Source organism: Drosophila novamexicana, unplaced genomic scaffold (genome assembly GCF_003285875.2).
Source record: "Drosophila novamexicana strain 15010-1031.04,08,12 unplaced genomic scaffold, DnovRS2.1 tig00000796-arrow-arrow-pilon, whole genome shotgun sequence".
Taxonomy (NCBI): domain Eukaryota; kingdom Metazoa; phylum Arthropoda; class Insecta; order Diptera; family Drosophilidae; genus Drosophila; species Drosophila novamexicana.
This window is the reverse complement of record NW_020824824.1, coordinates 63,904-90,207: the sequence shown is the minus strand read 5'-3', so window position 1 is coordinate 90,207 and position 26,304 is coordinate 63,904. Positions and strand designations below refer to the sequence as shown.

The following is a 26,304-nucleotide window of genomic DNA, read 5'->3' as shown; positions in this document are numbered from 1 at the left end:
CTAACGGGATCTGCCCTTTTTTTTATTCCAAGCTCTGCTCCATGTCGATCTAGCCATGTCTGTCTGTCAGTCTGTCCATCCGTTCGTCCGTCCGAACCTATAAGAGCTAGATGTAGGTCCTCCTAGTGCCTGCGCAGATCGAGTTTGTTTCCGATAATCGATAACTTTCTCCGTTTCCAAGTAATCGATAAAATTTGATTTTTTCAATTTATGCCATCTACCATAAGAACACTATTTTCACTTATAATACCTTCCTTTTTAGCTGTAGCCTCTATAATGTCACTGAAAAAATTAAAAAGTAAAATTTATTGCATAATTACGATGACACTTGTTTTGTCGACCATTAATAAATAAATAAATAATAAAAAAAAAATGTTGTTTGGGCTACAGATAAGAGTTGAGTGAGTTGAATTTAAAGGCTCTCTCAAGCGCTCTAGCTGTAAGTCCTGTTACCTTGAGTTATATTACTTTCCTTTTATTGTAATTTTATTTAGCTTTCGAACTTGCTAGCCTAGTAACATGTCGAAGTCAGTACGCGTCAGCCCAAGTTACCTGACGTATGGTCTGTATAGTTCAGATTAATAATAATTATATTTAGGTTAGGTTCAATAAAAGTTTATCATTTTTAAAATGAACAACCTCGCTCGTGAACTCATGTGAGCAGCCTTCTTGGCCCATTTTTATCTCAAAATTCCCAACAATCGTGCAACTCCCCCAAAGTCGACTCGGTTGGTAACCACGCCGTAGGCCGCATCATATCTACGGATAGTCAGGCAGTTTGGGGCTAGCACATGGCGCCGCTGATATCGCACAATATTGTCAATCGGCAACTGGATTACTACGCTCACAACAACTTTCTGTAGAAGATTACCGTTTACGACATGCGTTACAACTACAATTTTGTTGCACAGCTCCTTGTGCTACTCGACCCAGCAATCTCGAGCCATTCACTGTCATTGAGCAAAATGTTGCAATCTTTCTAAATTCATAAACTTCCCTTAGCTTGACAGACACACTCATGTACATTTGCACCAAAACATGTGTGTTGAGACATACATAGCAACAACTATTTGGCGGGTCGATGCAATGATGTATTATTTTTTTTAAGGAAAACAATTATTAATAATTGTCCCAATCACAGTTGCGCAGTCAATACGAAGTATAATTTTTCTCTGACATTAAATAAAAATTGTTGTATAAGAAGATAAGTGTTCTTTGCTAAAAAGTACTGATCAATAGCTAAAATACTGCCGGTCCAAAGATTAAAAATTATAAAAATATGCCGGGCTGCTTGTAAGTTGAAAGCGAGTAGAGAAGAAGAAGTAATGCTTATAAGTTAGAAGAGTGGATAATAAAATTGTTTTGTAGTTGTCTTTTTTTTTATTCTGAGTCGCTTGTTTTGATAATTGGTGGATGTTGATAGAAAATATTCTGATATTATCTTTGAATTTTGTGCAACGGCAGAAGTATCTGTAGACAGCCGGGTGTTGTGTTTGCAGCCTCGGTTTCTCGCATCAAGTACAGCGAAAAAGAGCTTTGATCCAGAAGCCCTTTCTATTAATTATTAATGGGAGTTAATGGGAGCTCCCAAATAATGAGAATGTGGCAGCGCCGATCTCATGATCCACTGCGATGAGCGGGGAAATGTGGGAGAGCGGGTGGACAATCCCAATGCTCTGTCACTATCACCCTACTCCAGCTATTTAGGCACTCCTGTTTATTTGCTAATCTACCGATACCGAAAAAATATCGAGGCTGCCGATAATATCAAATTTTACAGCAGTCCGTTCCTGGGCTCGTAGAACATTCTATTCTGGCAGTTTCGACTATCGACTGATAGTATTATAATTTTTATTGTTGACTCCATAAACTGTATTATTCAAGACATAAGAAATTGGATTTTCGCTATCAAAAAAAATGCAACTGTGTATACCATTTTCATAAACATACCAAAAATATATATGTATAATAATTCAGGCAACATTTCGAAACGTGGCTAGTGTCATCTTAAAAAATGTATATATGGGAATATACCGCCCTGTCAATAAAGCCAAAAAGAACTAGTAGTTCGCGAATTAAACATGAGATAAGAACTGAAGAAATGAATTGTTTTAGGTGAACTGAATGTGGATTGTAAAACAATGAAAAAGTGATAAATAGTGTTTACATTTGTTTTCTAATTTGTTTTAAAGTTATAATTTAAAATATAACAAACGAGTAAAAGGTGTTCTTATTCCATCAAAAGTGTAAACAAACAAAATTACTTATAATTATGTATAATGTACCACATAAGTATCGCCAAGTTTGTCGATTGTGCCTCACTTTGGTTAATGAGCAAGATATTGCAGATCTACAAATATATAACAGTGAAAAAAGTCCCAATGAAAAACTTAACCAACATATTCATAACTTTAAAAAGTGCAATATAAATGATAATTTATCAAAATGTGTATCCAATGCCTTCGACTCAAAATCATGTTGCTGTCAATGTGATAACTCGTTATCAGCAGTGGAAAGCAATAATGAAATGGGCTCATTGAATCATCTTCACAAAAGCAATTACACACCAAGTGTGCCTTCTGCCTCTGTCAACCCGCCATGCATTATAGAATCCAAAAAGTTTGATCCAATATTTTCAAATAAAAATAGTCTGCAAACTAATTTATCAACATTACACTTTCAATCACCATCAACGACACAAGATGTTGAACTACAAAAAAGAGTAACATCTAAACCAATTGGTCAGGGCGAGCATCAAATTATACATAGCCTACCCAGCATAGGATATGACACTGCTGCTGAATCTATTCCCACAAAAAATCTATTTTATGAAGTTGACGAAAATTCTTCAACACACGAGGATTACAGCCAAGAGCATAAAGATGATTCATCACCGCATATTTCAATTCAGATATTCAACTGTCTCTCTATTAAGGTAAGGTGAAGTAGTTTTTAATTCAACATACGTATGCGCATACAAATGCTTGGATATATATATATATATATATATATATATATATATGTGTGTGTGTTTGTGTGTGCATGTGTGTGTTCATGTTTTTTTTCCGTCATCCGTACTTGTATATACTGTGCATTATGTGTAATAACAAACTCGCTCTATTACATTTAAAAATAAGGGAAATGTCTCAAATTGTCTTTCGTTTTTGCAAAGTATTAACTCAGATGAGCACATACTATTATATACATATATGTGTATGAATACATAATTACGTACCTATTCATGTATGAATAATACGTATACGAACATGTTAATAAGTAGAAAGGTACAAACAAATATAATACGATATATTATTCTTTGAATTGTTGGAATAAAAGCATTTTAAATACGTTTATGTAATCATAATAAATAAATTTGTAAATATCACCTCTTTATTTAAAAACTATTGTTTATAAATGCAAATTATGCATTGAAATCGCAAAATAATTAAGAATTTCTATCAAATTCATACCCAATTCGAATTCTTAGGTGACACAAATATCTAGTGTACGCTAAATTTTTGTTTGTAATTTATTATTTTAAGAGCATAATTTTACAGATAGTCGATAGATAGCTTGGTATAGATAAACAGAAAAAGGTGAAGGAAAATTGTAAGCCGGTGCTGCATTCAACTATAAAATGTAAATATGTCTTTAAATATAAACCATTGGATTTATCTCCGATCTGTGATGAAGGGATGAGTTTAAATTTAAATAAAAGAAAATATCTTACCAGACCTAACTTTTTTGATTGGATTTGGATGATACTGCTTTATTAAAAGGATTCCTGCTTTCGAAATCGACATTCGTCATTTACTAAATTGAGTCGAGCACAAATGTGCCTGCTCCCCGAAAGGCTCTGAAAGGTGCTAGAGTCGTTTCTGGATGGCAGGAAGTTCGCTGTGCAGAAAGCTTGCTCCTGAATACGCCCAATTCGTGATGGGTCTCTACTGACAAAATACGCAGACTTTTCTGCGTTTCTAGCGCCTAGAAGCAGACCACTGACCGTCACCAGGTGTTAATGAACCAGTTCGAGTGCTAGGCCTCACGATGGAGTATCCTTAATGTCGAGTAGAGCCAGCACGACACTGTTGCGCTGACCACGTTAACAGAGTCTGTGATTCAGCTAGGACAAGGCCAGGTTTCAACTATTTTTACCACCTCCGATCGGTTTGTTCTTACTGAGCTGTGTGTCGCTTGTCGGGGTGCAGCAGAGTTGGTGACGTCAGGCATCCTCTTTACTTTTAGTTGCGGATGGTGCGATTGGCCGGCGTGGGCCTACCATGTTGGGCTTTTCGACGTTGAGGCAATATTCCGTCGCCGTTGACCAACAGCCTTTTTGAGTCTTAAGATAAAAATGGTCGATGGATTCATTTAATTATAAGTACCACATTGACACTCCTCTAAGGATGTGATATGTATCTCTAAGTAAAGCTCTCTTTGAGTAGGCAAGGAGATGTAGGATGCTCTGTCTGAAAGATTGTCGGGATCAACAAAATATCCAGGAATTGACAATCCCGGAAGAGTGTGGGTATAAAAACATAAAGAAAATGTCGCTCCGTGTTGGTTATATGTTGCTGATGATCTCTAATCCACAGCAGGATCTTATATATATCAGCATTTTTCCTACGAAAGTCTTCGAAAAAATCTTGTCTGACGCCTGTTACAGGATAATTTGGAGAATTTCAAAGGTAGGGATTGTTCAGATTAGCTCCTGACCTGTGCAACGTCGAGATCTTTTGCCAAACATTCGCCAGCCAGGGAGTTCCTAACGTCTCTCCCAAAGCTTCCACAAGCGTTCGTGGGAGGTAAATTCATAGTTTGTTTGTTTATTTTAATTCTATTTATTTGTTGTCTGCAAAAAGAGTGCCAATCTAAGTATTAAATGCATAAAAATGACAAAATTAAAGGCTTGAAGTTTAATATAAATATTAGGGGTGAAACAAATTTTTAACATAAAATATATTAAAAAAAGTGAAAAAGGTATGAAAAAAGTATTCAAATTTGAAATACTAAGCGTATTTGATTTGATAGGGTATAAAGATAGTGTTAGGAAATCACCCACCCCATGGGGTCACATCTGAAAATGATCAGTGAATTCTCGAAGATATCCTAAAAGCAACGATTTTATTAGGGGTAGAAAGAGTTTTATCGAGAATACGAATGGGGTCGCAACTTAAACCTCATTAGGCGAAAATAAGATCCACACAAGTTCTCAGTTAAGAGAATTTGATATATTTTTGCGCTTCCTATCTTATCTTGTTTCTAAATTTTACATATTTTGTGCTTTATTTAAAAATAGCTTGTGCAAAATGCAAATTGTTGTGCAGCGTAGGTCTATTAATTACCGCATTTTATTGAAACCGAGTTCAGTTCCGTGCAGTTTTCACTGTTGCCATTCGCTTCAAACAATAATTAGTGTGTGTTCAAATATTTTTTGAGCGTTTCTTTGCTCTAATTTTGTCCGCGGTTTTTTTGCGACTTCGCAACTTCTGCTTAACTTTTAACGCCGGTAGAGAATTTGTCTTGCTGTAAATAACCTTGCTTTTTCAAATGGCTGAAGATTCTGCACAGCCGCAATTTGTTTATTGTTGGCTGTTTGAAATATAATGCATGCTTAATGTGCTGGTCTCACTGGGCGTGATTGCGACAAGATCGCTGCCATTGCCAAGAAGGGCTGCGGAGGTTTGCGTTGGTCGTACCCTGTAAGCATCGATAAGCAAATTAATTTCTTCAGAATGTATAATTCTGTGAGAAATAAATTCTTAAAACTTCAAAATGTGGCTAAGCAGCTGTCGAGTAACTTTGACCTGAGTTTCGAGTTGCTTAGCAAATACAAATTCGAGTCTACACCCAATCGCGAGTCAAATGCAAAAGCATTTATCCTCTCCGTCTAACCAAACACCTACGACTCTTTTGTCCGTGCCAGACATCTTGGATTTATACCCAATGCTGTCATTATCACCTTCTTCAAGCGATTGTCTAAATATTACCCCTGTGATATCTAGCGTAGTCCGGTAGGCCCTTTAGTGGAACCTGCCCAAGTCAATGAAACTGCTTCAGCACCGTCAGCTTCTGGCCGCAACAGTAGACCTGCGCGCAATCTATCCCAGATTGTTAAAAGTGAAGCTTCTCTTTTATCTTCAGCCCTATCAGTTCCCATTTTGACTGTTGTTGCCCCTCGTAGGTATGTTTTTGTGTGTCGACTTTCGTCTGACACCACTTGTGAGTCATTGCCTGCCTATTTTGTTAGCAAATCTTCTGCTAGCCTGTCACTCCTTGCTAAATAGCATCTACAAAATTAATGTTTCATATGACTCGTTCCCAATCATTTGTGATTCCTAATTTTGGCCTCCTTATATTATTTACGAACTTAAGAAAACAAGAGAAACCAGCTTATCATCCTTTTGGTCCCTTCGATACAAGATACCGTTACTGCCGTAAAAAATTAACTTTGTCTTCCGACCTAGTTTCTATTAATTCTAAGAGTGTCAGAGGTCTGATTTATGGGTAGCACTTCCTTCGATTCGGATATAATCACATTTTCAGAAACATGGTTAAATTCAACCATATCTGATTTTGAAGTTTTTCGAACAATTTCATTTTACATAAAAATGATCGGCCGACTCGAGGTGGTGAGGTATAAATTGCCGTTAAAGCCACTATCCAGTCAGAACCATTCGTTTAATACCCCTACTGACGCTGTGATTGTCTCAGTAAAGGTGACTTTTCCATCATGCGATCTTTATATTACATGCACCAATAACCCTCGTTTTTCTGATATTCAAATTTTTATGAATCATATTATTTTTTACAACACCCTGAACTCCATCTTAGATTTTTTGCGTTCCAAATTGGTTCATTCCCAGACTAGTCTGGTTCGAGTATTGACTTGGCTAAATATTTCATAGTCAAGTCGAACTTCCTTTTTCTAAATACTCAGTGCTATGAGAATTATCTTACTCATTTTATTTGGAAATTTCCCCAATTGATGCTAAAATCTTGAAGTTTGCCATCTTCTTTTTCTCTTGGAATGGATAAATCTAACAATGAATCTGATTCTGCTAACCTCTTTGCTAACTTTTTCCAATCTGTCCTAATAAAAATTCTTATCCTTATAATATTACTTCCTCTAGTTCTATACTTGCTCCAATAATTTCCCATCCCTCTTTACTTTCAGCTATAAATTCTTTAAAATGATTTTACTCTCTTTGCCCCTTCTCCCACCATTGCCAAAGCCCTTTAATCCATCCTTTGAATCTTCGATTTTTCCATCTCTTTGGAAAGAATCTTATTTCATTCCTCTCCACAAGAAAGCTGGAGAGTCTGATATAACAAATTACAGGGGCATTGCAAAATATTTGAAAAAATAATCACTTCGAATTTGCAATATTTCTGCAAATCAGTTGTCTCCCCTGTTCAACATGGATTCGTAAAGAATCGTTCAACTACGACCAATCTGCTAGAGTTTACTTCCTTGGTAAATGATGATTTCATTTCTAAAATGCAAACTGATGGTATTTACATTGTCTTTAGGAAGGCGTTTAGCCTTGTGCACCATGATATTTTACTTCTTAAACCTAATTGTCCTAACATACATTTTAATCAATTTTGATACAATTGGTTGGCCGAACACCATGGTTGGAAAAAGATCAGGTTGTAAGTCGATTAAAAAATACTTCAAAGATGTTGGCAGAGTTGAAAATTACGCTTCAAGTTTAAAGTCTCGACCTTAAGCAACTTGCCTTTTAAACGAATTACATAATTTTAAAGGATTGAGAATTCTTAAAATAGTAGTTTGACTTGGATATGGAGTTTTAAGCCAAGTTAATAGTCAGAATTACTAAACTTTTTAAAATATTTAGACTTAATATTTCTTAGGTTTGATGGTATAGAAGTAAACCATGGTTGCTTGGAAGAAGCAAGCGATGGTATTGAACTGGTAGTACATCCATCTAAGGATAATTCAGGGTGTTATAAAAACAATTTAGAGTATTCATATCAACTACGTCAAGGTTTGCTTTGCGATTTAATAAGGATTACAGTTGCGCATTGCTACCTCCAAAGCAGGATGCTATACATCCTCAGGAATAAATAAGGTAATCATTGATAAATACAAGATAAATTATTCTATTCAAATGATTAGAAATTGAATTGATTTGAAATAATGAAGTAGTCATGCTGTGCTAAATTTACAAAGTAGTTGCTGGCGGTGAATAATAACAATGAGATGTTCGGTAAATTAAAATCACTCCACACGATAACTAGGTCATTATCACGTACATTAGTAGAAACTTCTTAAATACAAGTTATATGCTTTATGTAAACTGGAATGATTATATAAAAATAGCGCGTGAAGAGAGTAAATTTAACTGAGACAATCTCAGCATCAGTACTGGAACAAAAAGTTTCAGAATGGCCTAACGGCTGTTAATATACCACCATCTCGAAACGATCAATCATTTCTTTGCACAGTAACGTTTTTCGAAAAAACGTCATCTTCAGATATTCTTATATTGAGATATGTGTATTGGAGTGCGATTATATACTAATCAAAGGAAATACTAGCTATAAAAAGATTTTTAAGTTTAGAAATAAGAAGTCTAGAGAAATTCAGTTGTTTGTGGAAGGACGTTGCATCGAAGGGACCTGAAGGTTAATGCTGATTTCGCTTTTTGTACTTCGTGATGGCAAATAAGCCGTCAAGGAATAAATTCAAAGTCGCTTCATATTGTTTAAAACCCAACGCATATAAATTTGTTGTCTTATAGGTTTTTAAATGAATTCTCTTAACTTAGTATAAATTTATATTTTATTTTAATAATCTTTTTGCATTTGTATTTTTCAGCCATTACCGAATGATGGGTTCCCCTCTGTTATCTGTCATGAGTGCCGAAGTAAACTTGAATCGTTTTGGAAGTTCCGCAACATGGCACATAATTCACATTATGCGCTAAGAGATTTTTTGGCATTATCGGAATCATCCAAGCTTGTAAGTAGTTTACCTAATCTACATACATAAAGAAGTTTGCCCTGATTGACTACTAACTGGTGATTGACTAACCGACCTACAGGGCTATACCTTAACTGGGAACTGGCTGGGAACCTGAAATTTTTACAGCGGCTTTTTGATCGCAACTAATCACTAAAACGGTGTTTTGGATAATTTGAATTGCATATTAGCCAAAACAGCTGGAGCGACCTCGCAACTGATAAGAGCAGCGTCTTAATCTTATCTTAAAACACTTGCTCTGCGAAGCAATTGCCTAAATTTCGCTCTTAAGATTTCATTTATATTAAGCTGGCGCTCTTCGCTGTAATGATCGTTTTATTGTCCAAGCATTACTTATGCGAACGCTTCATGCATTTGGTACACATCGGCCACTTTCATTACTCAAAATTATAACTAATCAATTGTCGCTTCGCTTAAATTGGCAAGAAATAAAATAATGTTAATTATTTCTATTTGTAAAAGCTATTGAAAAAGCTCAATAGCGCAAGAACGGTATTACAAGTTTTCAAACCGACGGAAGGTAGCCTGTTCAAATCTAGTAGTAATTTTTAATTTATATATATGTTTCTTGTCTTATTAACACCGAAAAAATCAATAATATTGCATTGAGAAATATCATCGCTTCTTTTACACACTTATGCTGCAGCTATGAGTGAGTGAGTCACAGACGCGAGCCAAAACAGACTCCAGAAAACTTTTTTTTCACTCTAGTCAAGACATTGAGAAAAACTCTGCATTTTTTCTACGCTTGTGATAAACCGTCGGGCTTTGACTTTAAAACCATAAACTGATTGTATCGCATATTATTAGGCCTATTCTTTCTTAGACTGCTTTATTCTATTGAAAAAATGTTCAACAAGCTATTGCCATCGAAAGATGCAGTCAACTATAGCGACTCAATAAAGGGAGACATGCACACGTATTGAACTTTGGTTATTGAAACAATTATTGGACTGAATCCCCAAATTTATCGTTGTCAACATCTTCAATGGACAATATGTACAGCAACTTTTAAACTTATATTTCATGCCAGGTTTTTTTTCCCAAGCAACCTTCTGGAAACATATGCTTCTACGGGGTTGTAGGAGCGCAAGGGTACAAATTTTGTACATCCTGAAACCATTGAATATTGATAAAATGGGTATAATGACTTTGTGCAATAATAATAAGTACAAAAAAAAAGCAATGACTTTTGCGAATTGCCAACATAAACGGTGACTTCTGTATCATACGGCTTTTTGACAACTACCAAGCCACTGACACTGCAACTAGCAATGGAACCTCGATAACCAAACCAATGACTCTCAAACCCCTGCTGATGTTGTCACCTTTTATTTTCATCCTTCCCGGATGACAAAAGTTCCTCACTTTCGGCGAAAAACCTCCGAAATGTGATGATTTGGTAGAAGTGTTTATGCGTGCATATATCGCGCATTGTACCTGCGGCACAAACCTAAACTATTTCGACTGCTCTTCTGCAGATATGGATAGGATTGAGTATTCCACCTATTCAACCGCAGCATTCCCTCTGGCTACCCCTGTGGTATTCCACATACATTCAACCATATTTGCGGCCAGAATTTCTACAAACGTTGTCTACAAAAGCAACACCTGTGATACGTTTTGGAAATTAAAAGATGACTGCTACTCAGCTTAAAAATAACTTCTTCCGCACCGGTCGACTTGGTTGAAAAGAGCCACACAAATTTGGAGAAGGCATCCACAACGACAAGTATGTACTTATACTAATTTAATGTTGTATCCATCGGCCTCAAATGATTGATATGCAGTGTAATAAATCTTCCGACTTGCCAAGCTTCTAACTGTGGACCGGAACGACAATTAGTAAAGACCCTTGTTATCTTTACTTCAACACCGGGACCACAAAATTTCTGATAAATGTGGTGCATCATGTTTTTTAATAACGAAATGCCCGGTTTCATATTCATATTCACATTCGCGATTTTCTAAATTGTACGGACAATTACTACAGGGCCTTGAAAAACCTCATTTTATAAATACAAATTTTGTCATATTGTATTTTTTAGGGATATCTTCAATCTGATATACAGGCAAACAATTGTGAGGGGCCATGCTGTTAAGCTTTCGATAGTCAACACACTCAAAGATTCTTATATAACTTCTTTCTCCAGCCATTGTTTAACCTGCTTCCTTACAGTTTCAGCCTTTTCAACAGGGAGTCTATAGAATATGTGGTTTCACGGGAATGATCTTTAGGTCGATTAGACTCTCTTTTCTACTGAAGGCTACTTATAGCTGTTTTCAATCGATTTATAATTGGTTTTGTGCTTGCAAAATATACATTGCTCAGAGTTTTTAGCACACTGGTCCACACCGCTCTAGAATTTTTCTCATTCATCTGTCAGTTTCTGCTCTAGCTTAAAACACCTCACACACTCTGATTCTTAAAATAGCCTGGTGTGCTGCCCTTTTTACTCTAGCTTCAACATCAGATAATTTATACCTATCTGCATTCCGCTAAAAAATTTGGAGCCGCGTGTTCAAGTAACGAATTTCTAAGATCGACGCGTACACATAGTAAGACAAAAAAGTGACATATAACTCAATTAAAACAAGCATCTAATTTTTTATATAACAAACCAAATCGTCTGTTTCGTCATCTGTAATGTTGAAACTCTTCAGCGGACGCAGTGTGTTCCCATTAGATGACAATTTTCGTAAAGAGTCGAAATAGATTGGAGTAAACAGTGATTGTATTTTAGTAGTAATTGTATTTTAGTAAAATTACATAAAATTCAAAACCTGGTGGCAGCCAAAACAGAAATCTTAATTATCTCTATATATAAAACTGTTTGTCCTGACTGACTGACCGACTGATGACTGACTGATTGGTGATCAACGCACAGCCCAAACCGTAAGAGCTAGGAAGCTGAAGTTTGCACTGTAGTTTCCTTATGTGATTAATGTGCACGTTTAATCGGGGTTTCGGAAAATATGGAAAAATCGCGTAAAACGTTTGTATAAAACTTTTTTGTTTAACATCCGATCGGCCTCAAACTCAATTTTAAAGTTCTTTATTCAAATTCATTTGAGGGGTGATGCACACTTTTCCAAAAATGTATTTCTCCTTGGTGGAAATGGGGGTCAAAGATTTGGTGGATGACATTTCGCGCACAAATTCATTTTCAAGGATCTATATAAAACATCATTTGAGAAATGTTTTATATTTTTCGCAGAATCAAAGCATCCTCGGTAGAAATGCGGTTCTAAGATTTTTTTGATGCATTTTTAAGTTTTGTCCGATTTACCTCAATCTAATTTTCAGAGCTCTACATAAGAACTTAATGAATACTTCTTTTAGTGATTTGGGAAATGCCCCCCGCAAGTATGGAAAAATCACAAAAACGTTTGTATGAAACTTTTAAGCGTACCATCCGATGGGCCTTAAACTCAATTTTAAAAATCTTTGTTCAAATTCGTTTGAGGGGTGTTTCACACATTTCCCAAAATGTTTTCCTCCTTGGTGGAAATGAGGGTCAAAGATTTGGTGGATGACGTTTGGCGCATTATATATTTATTTTCAAGGATCTATATGAAAAATCTTTTGAGACGTGTCTCACATTTTTCGTAAAATCTAAACTCCTTCGGTAGAAATGCGAGTTAAAGATTTTTTGGTCGAAGTTTTAAAGGGTGTCCGATTTGCTTCAAACTTATTTTCATAGCTCTACATAAGAATTTAATGAATTTGGGAAATTCCACCCACAACAATGGTTAAGTTGCGAAAAACTCATTTTCAAAGATCTTTGCTTAAATTCATTTGAGGAGTGTCTCGTACTTTTTGGAAAATCCATCCCTTCTTGGTGGAAATGGGTTTCAAAGATTTGGTGGTTTCGCGCTTAAATTCATTTCCAATGATCCATAAGAAAAATCATTTGAGACCTGTTTTACATTTTTCGCAGAATCAAAGCATCCTCGGTAAAAAGTGCAATTCAAAGATTTTTTTGGTGATGTTTTAATTTTTTCCTATTTACTTCAAAATTATTTTCAGAGCTATACAAACAAACTTTTTGAATACGTGTTTTAACGATTAGGGAAATTCTACCCGCAATATATATGATATATATATGAAATTTGTTTGTTAAGAATAGTTTGTTATTAAGAACAGATACAAAAAACCCAAAGTACTGGAATGTACCGGAGGTACCTTGACCCAGTTTGCAGTACAGAGCGAGTTGGCAAACGATAAAATTGGGTAATCACCTTGATTAAATTAACCAGTACAAGGTACAAGGTACCAGTACAAGGTAAGCAGGGAAACTCCAACGTAAGGCGTTGTCTATGCAATTCAAATGCATACGATATCTACGTGCTAGCTGCCCAATTACAATAGGTACGCAAATTCACCAAACATAATTTAACAGGTTCATCATTCTAAAATCAGCGAAACCAATAGCACCAATATTGCATTTTATACACTGAACCCATTTAAAATGGGTAAAGTGGGTATTAGGTATTTGTGCAAATGTTTGTTACAGGTAGAATTAAGCATATCAAATTCGTTTGAGGGGTGTTTCACACATTTCCCAAAATGTTTTCCTCCTTGGTGGAAATGAGGGTCAAAGATTTGGTGGATGACGTTTGGCGCATTATATATTTATTTTCAAGGATCTATATGAAAAATCTTTTGAGACGTGTCTCACATTTTTCGTAAAATCTAAACTCCTTCGGTAGAAATGCGAGTTAAAGATTTTTTGGTCGAAGTTTTAAAGGGTGTCCGATTTGCTTCAAACTTATTTTCATAGCTCTACATAAGAATTTAATGAATTTGGGAAATTCCACCCACAACAGTGGTTAAGTTGCGAAAAACTCATTTTCAAAGATCTTTGCTTAAATTCATTTGAGGAGTGTCTCGTACTTTTTGGAAAATCCATCCCTTCTTGGTGGAAATGGGTTTCAAAGATTTGGTGGTTTCGCGCTTAAATTCATTTCCAATGATCCATAAGAAAAATCATTTGAGACCTGTTTTACATTTTTCGCAGAATCAAAGCATCCTCGGTAAAAAGTGCAATTCAAAGATTTTTTTGGTGATGTTTTAATTTTTTCCTATTTACTTCAAAATTATTTTCAGAGCTATACAAACAAACTTTTTGAATACGTGTTTTAACGATTAGGGAAATTCTACCCGCAATATATATAATATATATATGAAATTTGTTTGTTAAGAATAGTTTGTTATTAAGAACAGATACAAAAAACCCAAAGTACTGGAATGTACCGGAGGTACCTTGACCCAGTTTGCAGTACAGAGCGAGTTGGCAAACGATAAAATTGGGTAATCACCTTGATTAAATTAACCAGTACAAGGTACAAGGTACCAGTACAAGGTAAGCAGGGAAACTCCAACGTAAGGCGTTGTCTATGCAATTCAAATGCATACGATATCTACGTGCTAGCTGCCCAATTACCATAGGTACGCAAATTCACCAAACATAATTTAACAGGTTCATCATTCTAAAATCAGCGAAACCAATAGCACCAATATTGCATTTTATACACTGAACCCATTTAAAATGGGTAAAGTGGGTATTAGGTATTTGTGCAAATGTTTGTAACAGGTAGAATTAAGCATATCCGACCCCAAAAAGTATAAATCTTCTTGATAAGCATCAATAGCAGAGTCGATCTAGCCCTGTCTGTCTGTCTATCCGTCCGTCTGTCCGTATGTATGAACGCAAGGATATCAGAACCTATACGAAGAACTAGAGAAATTGAAATATTAACTGATGGTCCTTCTAATGCCTGAGCAGATCGAGTTTGTTTCCGATAATCAATCACTTTCTCCGTTTCCAAACAATCGATATCGACATCCTGTTTTTTGAGCAAATTATGTAAATATCAAGAGCTAGAGTAACCAAACTTGATATGTTGCTTGTAATATTATATGTATATCAAGTATCTTTCATTTTATACCTATCGCCACCTCCTCGCTACCACTGCAGAGCTATAAATTAAGTTATTAACCCAACATATATTGCCCACCAATTTAAGCCACAATTTTAATGCAATTGACTTTTTTAGAATACACAAATATTTTATGGTACAATAAGATATACTGTAGAAAATTTCAATCAGATCGGTTAAGAAACATAAGTTACATATTCAGATTGCGCACGTGCTAGCAGCAGACACCGCAAATTCCAAGAATTTCTGTATACATGTACACACACTCATTCATGCGCGTCTGCTTCGAATTTATGAACGGAATTGCAATTTCGATTGTTTTCTATGCTGCTACTTTAATTCGGTGTGGCTGTTGAGCAGAGGCTGTTGAGTAGAGGCATTGGTGAGTGGTGCGGTCAATTGCGTGTTAGAACCATGCCAAGGGAATTTTTTTTTTTTAATTTATCTGCGAACTGCATTTGGTGTTGGAATAAGAGATTGAGTTCAGGTCGGGAGCTCCCGACTAGAACCACTTACTTGTTACAATTAGAACATTACAAAATCGCGACAACGTGGTGTTTCATTAACTTCTAGATGAAGCCATTTATATGAGTTTAGAACATCCAAGGAATTTATTGATTTCACAAAAGTGATAATTTTGACAAAATAATTGCGTGTCTTTCGTTTGGAATATTACTATTTGTTTTATTAACCTGTTTAGTATCAATTCTAATATTAAGCTAGCCGGCTCGAGAACAGTAATTCCTTTTTTAAAAAGAAATAAAATCTTAAATCTTATGAAGAGAACTAACAGCAGGATTAAGAAGCAAAACTCTGCAAATCAACCAAAGACGATCGCCTCTCAAAAACGTTACATGGTCGACTCCCAAACGTCGCCTAAACCTACCATTAGAGACAGCTTTTTAAATACACATGCCACTGGAGGCTATTAAAGCTAACCCAAGACGCAGCACTATTTGCAGGGTAGGCAACAGGTACAGAAACGACCACAAGCACATGATGCTTATCGACGTCAGCAGCTCAACGATCAGTCTACTCCATTACAGACTATCCCGAAAGAGTTTTATTTATTACTCTATGGAATGTAATGCAAAAACAAATGCTAAGCATGCAAACCCAAATCTGGGACTTACTCAACGCGCGTAATCAACAATAAACTCTCTAAAGATAATGGCTTGGAACGGCAATGGTGTCTACACCAAAATTAGCGAAGTGGAATTTTTAGCGCAAAGGAACGGAATTGACATAATACTTCTCAGCGAAACCCGACTTCATGGAACTCGGCTCTTAAACTTCACGGATATTGCTCCTACCCTGCCAATCATCCAACCGCCACTCATGACAAATGTGGTGCTGACATCCTCATTAAAAACAACACACAGCAGTTTCCTATCCTGTTTACACCAATGAGTTTAAAATGGCCTCAGCTATAGTCATAACGGGCCTCTGCAATATCGAAGCGTGCTCTATTTACTGTCCTCCAACCCAACACTTGGCTGACTGGTGACTTTTCAGACCTGTTAATACATCTATACCGTTTGTTCCTTGTCGGCCAAGATTGGAACGCCAAGAGTAGGCTTTGGTGAGGCCAGCGGTGCGACGTTTGTCCTATCCTCAAATTTGCACGTGCTAGCGACTGGCTGTCAAACAAGACACCCATGCAGGGCTTATAGCAACCCAAGCTATCCGGACTTCGCTGTATACATAAACATCTCTTAATGGAAGCTCATTGGATCATCTCCCATAAATTATTACACTCAACTCCGCTGCAAAATAAATTTCTCCTGAAGAGAGCCTCATTAATAGCAAAACAAATCTAAAAGAGTTTGAGCGATGCTTGAATTACTCGATTTACCCCGGCATGGAGCTGAGTTCTCGTACAGATATAGACGATGCCTTGGAAATATTCACAAGCAAAATTCGCCAAACCGCTCTGTAAGCTCGGCACACCGTGTCCAGGCCTTCCCCTGAACTACGCCGCTTCCTGTCGAAGAAACGCAAGCACCGAAAAGTTTTCATTCGCTCTCAACATGTAGTCGACAAGACCAACAGGCACAAGGTGGACCATTAAGGAGGCGTTACGCTCACACCGTGCTGCCTAATTTGACAATAGGCTCGTCAGCATGGAGTCCAGCAATAATGCCCGTTCCTCGCTGCAGAAAGCAGCCCGAAGTGCTAAACGCCAGCCGATCCGGCAGGCCCTACTGAAAGACGCCAGATGAGAAACATGCTTACACCTTTGCTGTTCACCTCGCCGACTGCTTCAAGCCTCATGAAATGGCCTCACCAAACTATGTTAGAGACATTAGGAATATGCTTTCCACTCCACTTCAGTTGGACCTCCCATCTCACCATTTACCTCGTCGAAAATATCTTGTATATTAAAGAAGGTTAATTCCTAAGAAGCCCTCGGAAACGACTTGGTCCGCAACAGAACATTGAAGGCTCTTGCTGAGAATGCGCTGCTCTTTCTCGTGATGGTCTCAACGCGATTTTAAGAGTGCAATACTTTCCGTCTTTGTGGAAGTTTGCCACCGTGTCGATCATCTCCAAGCCTGGAATGCCCGATAGTGAACCTTCGTCATATCGGCCGACAAATCTCCAGTCTTCGATCTCGAAGGCTTGGGGCGACCGGTCGCACCCAGGATGATGATTGTCGTGGAATCCCATGGACTCATTCCTGCAATAACTTGGATCCCGCACGGACCACAGCTCTACCGAACAACTACACCGGATATAAAACAAATCCTTCAGCCGTTTGATTTAAAAAAGTACTGTAATGAGACCTTTGGCCGGGTATGACAACTGGGGCCTAGCTAAAATCTTGTCTATCCTCATCTTACTTCGAACTCATGAAATCCTTCCTGGAGGGTATTTTATTCAGTTTCAAAGCGAGAACGGGATTAACAACCATCTATCGTGTTATGGCAGGAGTACCCCAAGGTAGCGTTTTCCTATCCTATTCTCACTATTTAAAGCATTCATACCGGTCCGTGACGCGGACGAGTTGGGCACTGATCCAAAACGATGATCAGAGTTAAATATCAATGTTAGGATTGCTCTTCGACCAGTGACTAACTTTTAGACTTCACATCTCGTCAGTGTTTAATAGCTGCCGAACCAAAATTCGCCAGCTTATATTGGCTACTGACCAAAAAGAGCTAGCTTTGATCTGGGGAATTTCTGCCCAGTCTCAACGTAAGAAAGTGAAAGTCATCCAAGGACTAGATCGCCTTCCACTGAAGCCCATACAACGATCGACTGTTGGTTCACAGCAATCGCTTGGCCAGACCCCTGGGTACGGGTACACCTATCCGGTGGCTCAAAAGGCGCACGTTTGGCCTTCCACGAAGAAATTCAGATCGCGGGAGGCGTCCAGTAGATCACCTAAGGCTGTTTATTGAACAACAGGCGACAACTAACTGATGCTAAGCGCATTATAGGACACTGAGTTTTGATTGGCACTTGTTAAATTTTAAACTGGATTAACAAAACTAAATAATTTTTATCGAATAGGGTAAACGTAAAAGTTCCGGAATAATGTTTAATAGTTGGATTTGGACACTCGGATGTAATGAAAACATTAGAGTCGTCAATCCAAAAAGATATAATTATGTATGGAAATAATTCATGATAGAGAAGATTTTTGTATGGCCGCAAAATTTAATTATGATCACGACAACTACATCCTGACTATACCACTCAAAAATTAATATGCTGTCTGGGGCTAGAGTGCTGCTTCGGGTGAGGTCGCTTCTTCGCATAGTAGATATAATCTGGCGAATTGATTATTGGGTTAAATTCCAGGACCGTGTTATACGATGACAATACATAATCAGCCAACTCCTTGGCCCACATTCCTTTTGTATGAATGTATGAATATTTTTAATCAGAAGCGGCTAGGGCCGCTTAAGTACACAATACTTATATGGTGCTTGGGGACCAACTCATAAAATTTTTGCCGAAATTGATCGACCTAAATAAAGTTTCCGATAAGTTAGTCGAACCGAACGGAAAACAAGTTTGGTGAAGAAGCAAACATTGTAAGCTTGGCTTCTGTGAGGTTCCCTCAGCAGTGTTAGCTCTATTGTTCATCACGAACTGCTGTTGAGTTATTTCAATAATGAATTATATTCACTAAACCTACACAAACATGTGCGAGGTATTGTTTATTTAGTTATTGTAACAGGGGCTCTCTTCTGCATTATCACGTCAGCTTGCTTGGGTTGTACTTTCAGAACTTACTTTTATAACGTGTGTGGGATTTTATTGGCAATTAAAGTGTAATCTGACTGTTCAAATTCTGAACTCACATTTTTTGTGAAGGGAACTACAATCACAAGAAAACAGGCAAATCAATTTTTTCTTTATATTAAAACTGCTATTTGGTTTTTGGTAAATTGTGGAGCATGTTTATATTATTTTATTGTATCATATCCGTGATCGACGCGTTATACATACCTGCAGATGGGTAGACATACAAACGGACATGAGTAGACTGAATTGGCAATTAATGCTGAGCGGCGATGTTTCCTCTGCCTGAAATCTGTATTGACACATCATCATACTATTTTAATACCCTGAACCCATTAAAAATGGATATAAGGGTATATTGATTTTGTGCGAAAGACAAATGTATGTAACAGGCAGAAGGAAGCATCTCCGACCCCATAGAGTATATATATTCTTGATCAGCATCAATAGCCGAGTCGATCTAGCCATGCCCGTCAGTCTGTCCGTCCGTCCGTCTGTCCGTATGTATGGACGCAAGGATCTTAGAACCTATAAGACCTAGAGACCCGATGTAGGTGCTCCTAGCTCCCGCGCAGATCGAGTTTGTTTCCGATAATCGATAACTTACTCCGCTTCCAAGCAATCGATAAAAACCGATATCGATATCCTGTTTTTTTGGGCAATTTTGGTAAATAATAAGAGCTAGAGTCACCAAACTTGACATATAGCTTCTAAAATAGACTATATATATGCATTTGATGTTGGAAGAAGAGTGTTCAGGGTATCTCCTAGTCGGGAGCTCCCGACTAGAACCTCTTACTTGTTTCCATTTTCATTGGGCGCAAAGTGTAAAAATATTGCTTAATGTAAATACACATATATATATATATGTACCTACATATAAATATCCTCGCTCTAATAAAAACAACATGACGTTGGTAAAATACTAATTTGATTAGAATTACGGTAAAAAAATTGATTCGATGTACGGTACATGAAAATGTTGCTTCCTTATTTGCATTTAAGTTTTTATCATTGATCATTTAATACTTTATTTTTTCTAGAATCCAAACAATTTGGAAACAAAATTGGATGCAATTTTAAAATCTTCATCTGAAGCAATTGCTGCGAAGGCACTGACTGAGCTGAGCAAATCTTCAAAAAGTAGATACAGCCAACGGCAACTAACATATGATAACAGTCTGAAGTCTTCAAAGGAAAAAGGACGCCAGAACGAAAATAAAATTAATGATATTCAAACGCCTTTAATATATTCAAACTTGTTGGAAAGTCCACAACAGCCAGTAAACACAATTGAACGAGAATCAATTCTAATTCAACACAATGTAGCTGCGGCAGATAAACCCAAAACGGCGGATGTATCTTTCGAATTAGATAATGGTGTGGAACTACATAGTAAAGTTTCAGATGTTGAACAATACAAGAATTTGCAACAGCAATTAGAGACTGCAGCAGTACTTATGGATATAAGTAAAAAAATTGTCATATCGCCTCCATGCTCGAATCCTCAATCTCCTTGCGTTTCTGCATTTGTAGATACAAGTATTAAAAGTTCTGTGATAAAATCAAAACGTCCATCTATTAATAATGATGTGCAAGAGGGCATTGAAATAGACTTATCCGTCAAAAAAGTGAAAAGGGAACACTGCAGTCAAATGAATATAGTTCCAACAACAAGTAACCTTTCCCAATCTCAAATACTTGATGTCGATGCAAGTCATATGAGGAATGATGGAAACTTAAGGAAGTATAGTATTACTCTAAATGAAGTTGGCCCTTCTAGCTACCAACTGAACACCAAAAATCTGCATACCGAAAGTATTGCTTCTGGTTTATCGGTTTCTGAGGACAGCTCTGATTCAAATAAATTAGAAATGGATATCGCATCTGCTATGTATGACAGAAAGACTCCAGAGAGCGTAAGTTCTGACCATGCGACAGATGCTGTTACTACTCAACTGTGGCAAGCATTAGCTCGCTCGGCTGGTAAGTTTCAATAAAAAATAATTAAGACAATTATTAACTAACAAATGAAGGTTGAGATCTAAGAACACGAAAACTTTTATTTATATATTTCTTTCAAGAAATTCTAACTATATTCTGTACAAGACAGAACCCTAACTTCTTGTATCTTGCGGAGGGGCAAGTTTATTTAAGATTGTGGAACACTAATGTCTTTAGGGACCTCACGCGTTCCTCATTATGCACCCGTCACTCATCTTATGGTCTTAGCGTCTTGTCAGCAATTCCGATATCATGGCTTAAGAGACACTTTAGCTTAATTTCAGCCTTTGTTCCAGTCCGAATATGGAAATTTTTAAACCTTTTTGGGTATTCTTTGCATTGGCTCGTTCACATATATTCCTGTTTTCAACAGCCGTGTCGTCTGCAAAAATGAAAGGAGGTACTTGATGGATATGTCAGTATCATGGGCTTGTCATTGGTGTACAGGTCACACAATGTAGAGCCCTGCTCTGAGAAGCTTCGTCAAAGATATGTTTTTTTTTGTGTAACAGGTATATATTGGATGACCTGGAATGTTAGTATAGCTATGTACTCCTTTAAGCTGCTGGTGGATTTAAGTCGGCTATTAAGCGGTCTGATTGAATAAATGCATCACTAAGTACCTGCATAAGTATTTGGATATTCATATTGGGCACTATTTTATTTCATTTTAGTTCATGCTCTACTGTTTACTGTAATATAATCATGCATATGCTCATTTTTATACGCTTAAATATATATTCATATGTCGGATCAGAGAAATCGCTGCTTTTACAATTAGGCGTACTGTCAGCACAGCAAGTCCTGAGTGTCGTTGTAGTAGTCACAAAAAAAAATATTTTGGAGAGCACGACTATTCAATGAGGAGATTTTCACGTTCTCTTGTTATTTTACATTCTTCTCTGACTTTAAGTACTGTTAGTGAGCACTTAAAACCTAATATCAAACTGAACGCTACACAACACAATCGGGCCATGCTCGGAAATTAACTTCTTTGTCTCACACCATGCTTTCAGTAGCAACCCTAATACAAATGGGATAGAAATATTGAATAACAGTACCTTCTGTCAAAGTCTATGTTTATTACTAAGACTTAATCAATAATATTCAAAAATAATAGTCATAATAATTTGTTTTATATACGACACATATATATTGGCGTTTGACATAGAATCGCACACTCCATGGCCGCGCATGCAACTCAGCCACTAGCCACATTTGGCAGTGTGAGTGAGAGCCCCTTTGCATTAATGTTCATAGCAGGCCAGCCTCTTCGCGCATTGACATATGCATAAGTATGCTTCATTACAAAGCCCTAAGTTAGGCTAAGCCAATTAATATTTCTTAAATAAATTGATTCATTTGTCTATACAATTGGCAAGTTTTAAAATTACATGAAGACCATAACAGGAGTAGTACCTGAAATTACTTCAAAATTATTTTGGCAGATATGCATCATAATGCAATTTGCCACGACGCAAAAACAAATTAAATATATATTATGTGCACATGAACCTTTGGTGGACCCAGTCATGCGTGCAAGAAGCGAAAATGTTACGAGCATATGCAACGAAATCAATAAATGCAATGTTTCAGTACAAATACTTTAATACATGTTAAGAATTGATTATATACTTAAACAATTCTATAGAAAATTGTACAAACTTTAAAGATCCAAATAGAAAACAAGCAAGAGGTTCTAGGTTCGACTAGGGAATACCCTAAACCGTCTTCTTCCAACACCAAATGCAGCACGCGCTACGCGCTCGTTTGTAGTAATAAAGATAACTTAAAAAAAGTTCCTTTGGCAGGGTTCGAACTCGCAACTAACCGCACTACCGCCGTCTCTACTCAACAGCCACACCAGCCACAAAAAAATTAAATAAATAGTTTCCCCGGTAGGTCTCGAACTCGCGACAGACAACACCACCAATTGCCACCGCCTCTACTCAACAGCCACACCAATAATTGAGTCTTCGTGAGAAAAAACCAATTAAAATATTAGCACAGAGAACAATACAATCGCAACTATAATGCTGTTGATGAATACGAATCAGACGAGCATGAATGTGTGTGTGTGCATGCAAACAGATATTTTTCGAATTTGCGCTGGTGCCTTAAACACGTGTTTCTTAACCGATTGAAATTTTCTACAGTATATCTTATTGTACCATAGAATATTTGTGTATTCTCAAAAAGTAAATTGTATAAAGTCAATTGCATTGAAATTGTTGCTGAATTTGGTTGGTAATACAAGTTGGGCTATTAACTTAATTTATAGCTCTCTATAAATGAAGGATACTTGATACATATATATAATATTCTAGAAGAAACATATCGTGTTTGGTGTCTCTACCTCTTATTATTTATCCAATTTGATCTAAAAACAGGATGTCGATATCGACTTTTATCGATTGCTTGAAAATGTAATAAGTTATCGATTGTCGGCACTTGGAAGACCTACAGCTAAAATTTCAAGTCTCCAGCTTTTATAGGTTATCCTTGCGTTCATACATACGGACAGACGGACGGACGGACAGGCAGACTGACAGACAGACAGACAGACGGACATGGCTAGATCGACTGGGCTATTGATGCGTTGATGGGGATTCTCGAAATATTACGTATTTTTCATCATGCAATGGATGCAGGGTTTTGCGCGATTACCAACAATTTCATTTTCAGGTTTTGAATAGTCTCAAGCTTTTCCATAAAAGAATGACTTAGGAGTCATTGGTTGTTCCGAAGAACACATAATAAAAATAAAAATAAAATTCAAGCTGAATATTAATGAACAAAATCAATCTACTCTTCGGATTTGTATGCTAGAAAACATATAGTTTGGCCCCTTTTGCTGTGAGTTTAGTCTGCTTTTTTGAGACAGAGTTTTGAGAGGCAGATGCCTTGAATCACGCTTTGGATACTCTAGCTCCAGGCGGTGCCTCTACTATTTGGTCGCTGTTGTCGTTCTCCCGGACCCTTTTTTCCATCCGGGCTGTAGTGTGGGAATGGCGAGTTGGTTATTTATCCAGAGCGATATTCCCTCGCGTTTCGCACAAAGTATCTCCTTCAGCAGCTCACCAAGCATCTGCGGAGCACCTAAACCTTCAATTGTTATAGATGCAGTTTCCATAAACTATGCTAATTTCCGAACTGGAAACGGGGTACACGCCGCGTGTAGCTTGCCATTAAGTGGCCTGTAACCCTTATCAGAAAATCATTATCTTGAAGCATTAATTGAATTTTTTGATTTTAGTTTGAGATTTTTTGCAAAATGCAGGCCTCTTCGATGAAATATGCGGTTCATAGATTAAGTGGAGGAAGCCCAAAGCCCGACCGTCTTTCAAAACCCTTCATAAGAAGTTAATGTGTTTCAGCGATTTTAGAAATTTCATCTTCGTCTTCAAAATCATTTTCAAAGAACTTTGTTAAAATTGATTATAGATTTGTTTCGTTGGTAATTAATGCGCTTAAAAATTTATAAAAACTAAAAAAAAAACTAAATGAAAACGTATTTCAGCGATTTTAGAAAATCTACCGACAACTGTAGAAATTTAGCTGAAAATTATTGCATGCGACTTTTCTGTTTAACATCTAATCGGCTTTGAATTTATTTTCAGAGATTTTGTTAAAATTTTTTAAATAAGCTCTTTGCGATGTCCACTGCTCTTGTAACTTAAGTAAGGGTCATTGGGTCTAATGAACGACAATTCTTTTTTCGGTTTAAGATACACAAGAATAACATCGACGTAATGTGTTTATTTCAACGTTGGGTTCTATATTTGATGAACGTGAAATATATTTTCAAATAAACGTGGAGTTAAGTTATTAGCGGAAAAATTAAATTGTGAATGGACGGAAACTGGCCAAAAATGAATATTTAAAATTTTAAACACAAAACTTTGCAGGGCAAGCCGTGTATATGTTAGCGAAAAATGTTCGAACAGTTAAACAGTAATTATGTGAGATTCACTTTCTGGACACTTTAGAAATATTTCTGTCAGGTCGATTTACAAATCGACCAGTAAGATCTTATTTAAATCAGATCCCACTCAGCTTGGTAAGAAAGGCGTCTATTTCGAGATAAGGCGTATGTACTTGGAATCCATGGATGAATACTTAACGCTAGGTCACATGTCTGAAATAGATAATCAGATTCCAAATAATCCACACTTCTTTATTCCGCATCCGTGTGTCTTAAGACCACAAAGCACATCTACTATGTTTTCGAAGTGTATTTTTGGACTTCGTCTCAAATTGCGTTAAATCACCCAAATGACGTGCAAAATCCAATTGTATGTAACAGGCAGAAGGAAGCATCTCCGACCCCATAGAGTATATATATTCTTAACCAGCACCAATAGCCGAGTAGATCAAGCAATTTCCGTCTGTCTCTCTGCCCGTCTGTCCGTATGTATGAACGCAACGATCTCAGCACCTATAAGAGCTAGAGACTTGAAATTTTAGATGTTGGTGCTCCTAGTGCCTGCGCAGATCGAGTTTGTTTCCGATAAAAATCGATATCGATATCCTGCTTTTTGGGCAATTTTGGTAAATAATAAGAGCTTGAGTCGCCAAACTTTACATATAGCTTCTAAAATAGAATATATATATGCATTTGATGTTGGAAGAAGATGGTTCTTAGTATCCCCTAGTCGGGAGCTCCCGACTAGAACCTCTTACTCGTTTCCATCTGTTGATTATCACTGACGCCTTGCAAGTGGCTCATGTTTTTTTTTACAAATTCGTTAAAGAATTTCTTTCCCCTGCATCTGCATAATATATCTTTGCGATGCCTAACTTTCGGTCGGTTCCCTCTTATTGTGAGTTTCGTTCATTTACTGCATTTAGAAGCACCACTTAATTGGATCTGGAGCCTGCTGTAGAGAGACCTAAAACTGTCATTTATTGATGCGGTCACTGACAGATACTTTATGTTTATATCTCCCATTGCCAGGTTATTTACCATTTCTGAGATAGTAATAACCTTTTTTATGCAATTATCTTTCTTTATTTCACCATTAGGCCTTGAGAACATTCAGTGATGAGTAAATAGCTAAGATTATTAACAGCTGATTAGCAAATGATTCGCC

At 37.0% G+C, this 26,304-nt stretch overlaps 1 protein-coding gene across 1 annotated transcript in view; it reads left to right on the top strand.

Annotated features, from left to right (window-relative positions):
• Positions 1-2,127: 2,127 nt before the first annotated feature.
• Positions 2,128-26,304, top strand: part of LOC115763962 — a gene marked incomplete at its 3' end in the record, with an annotated part of 84,698 nt that continues 60,521 nt past the window's right edge. The window contains exons 1-4 of the mRNA XM_030706760.1: positions 2,128-2,935; positions 8,846-8,989; positions 20,251-20,677; positions 20,744-21,193. Of these exons, the coding sequence (XP_030562620.1) occupies positions 2,273-2,935; positions 8,846-8,989; positions 20,251-20,677; positions 20,744-21,193 (1,684 nt within the window). The remainder of the gene's footprint in view (positions 2,936-8,845; positions 8,990-20,250; positions 20,678-20,743; positions 21,194-26,304) is intronic.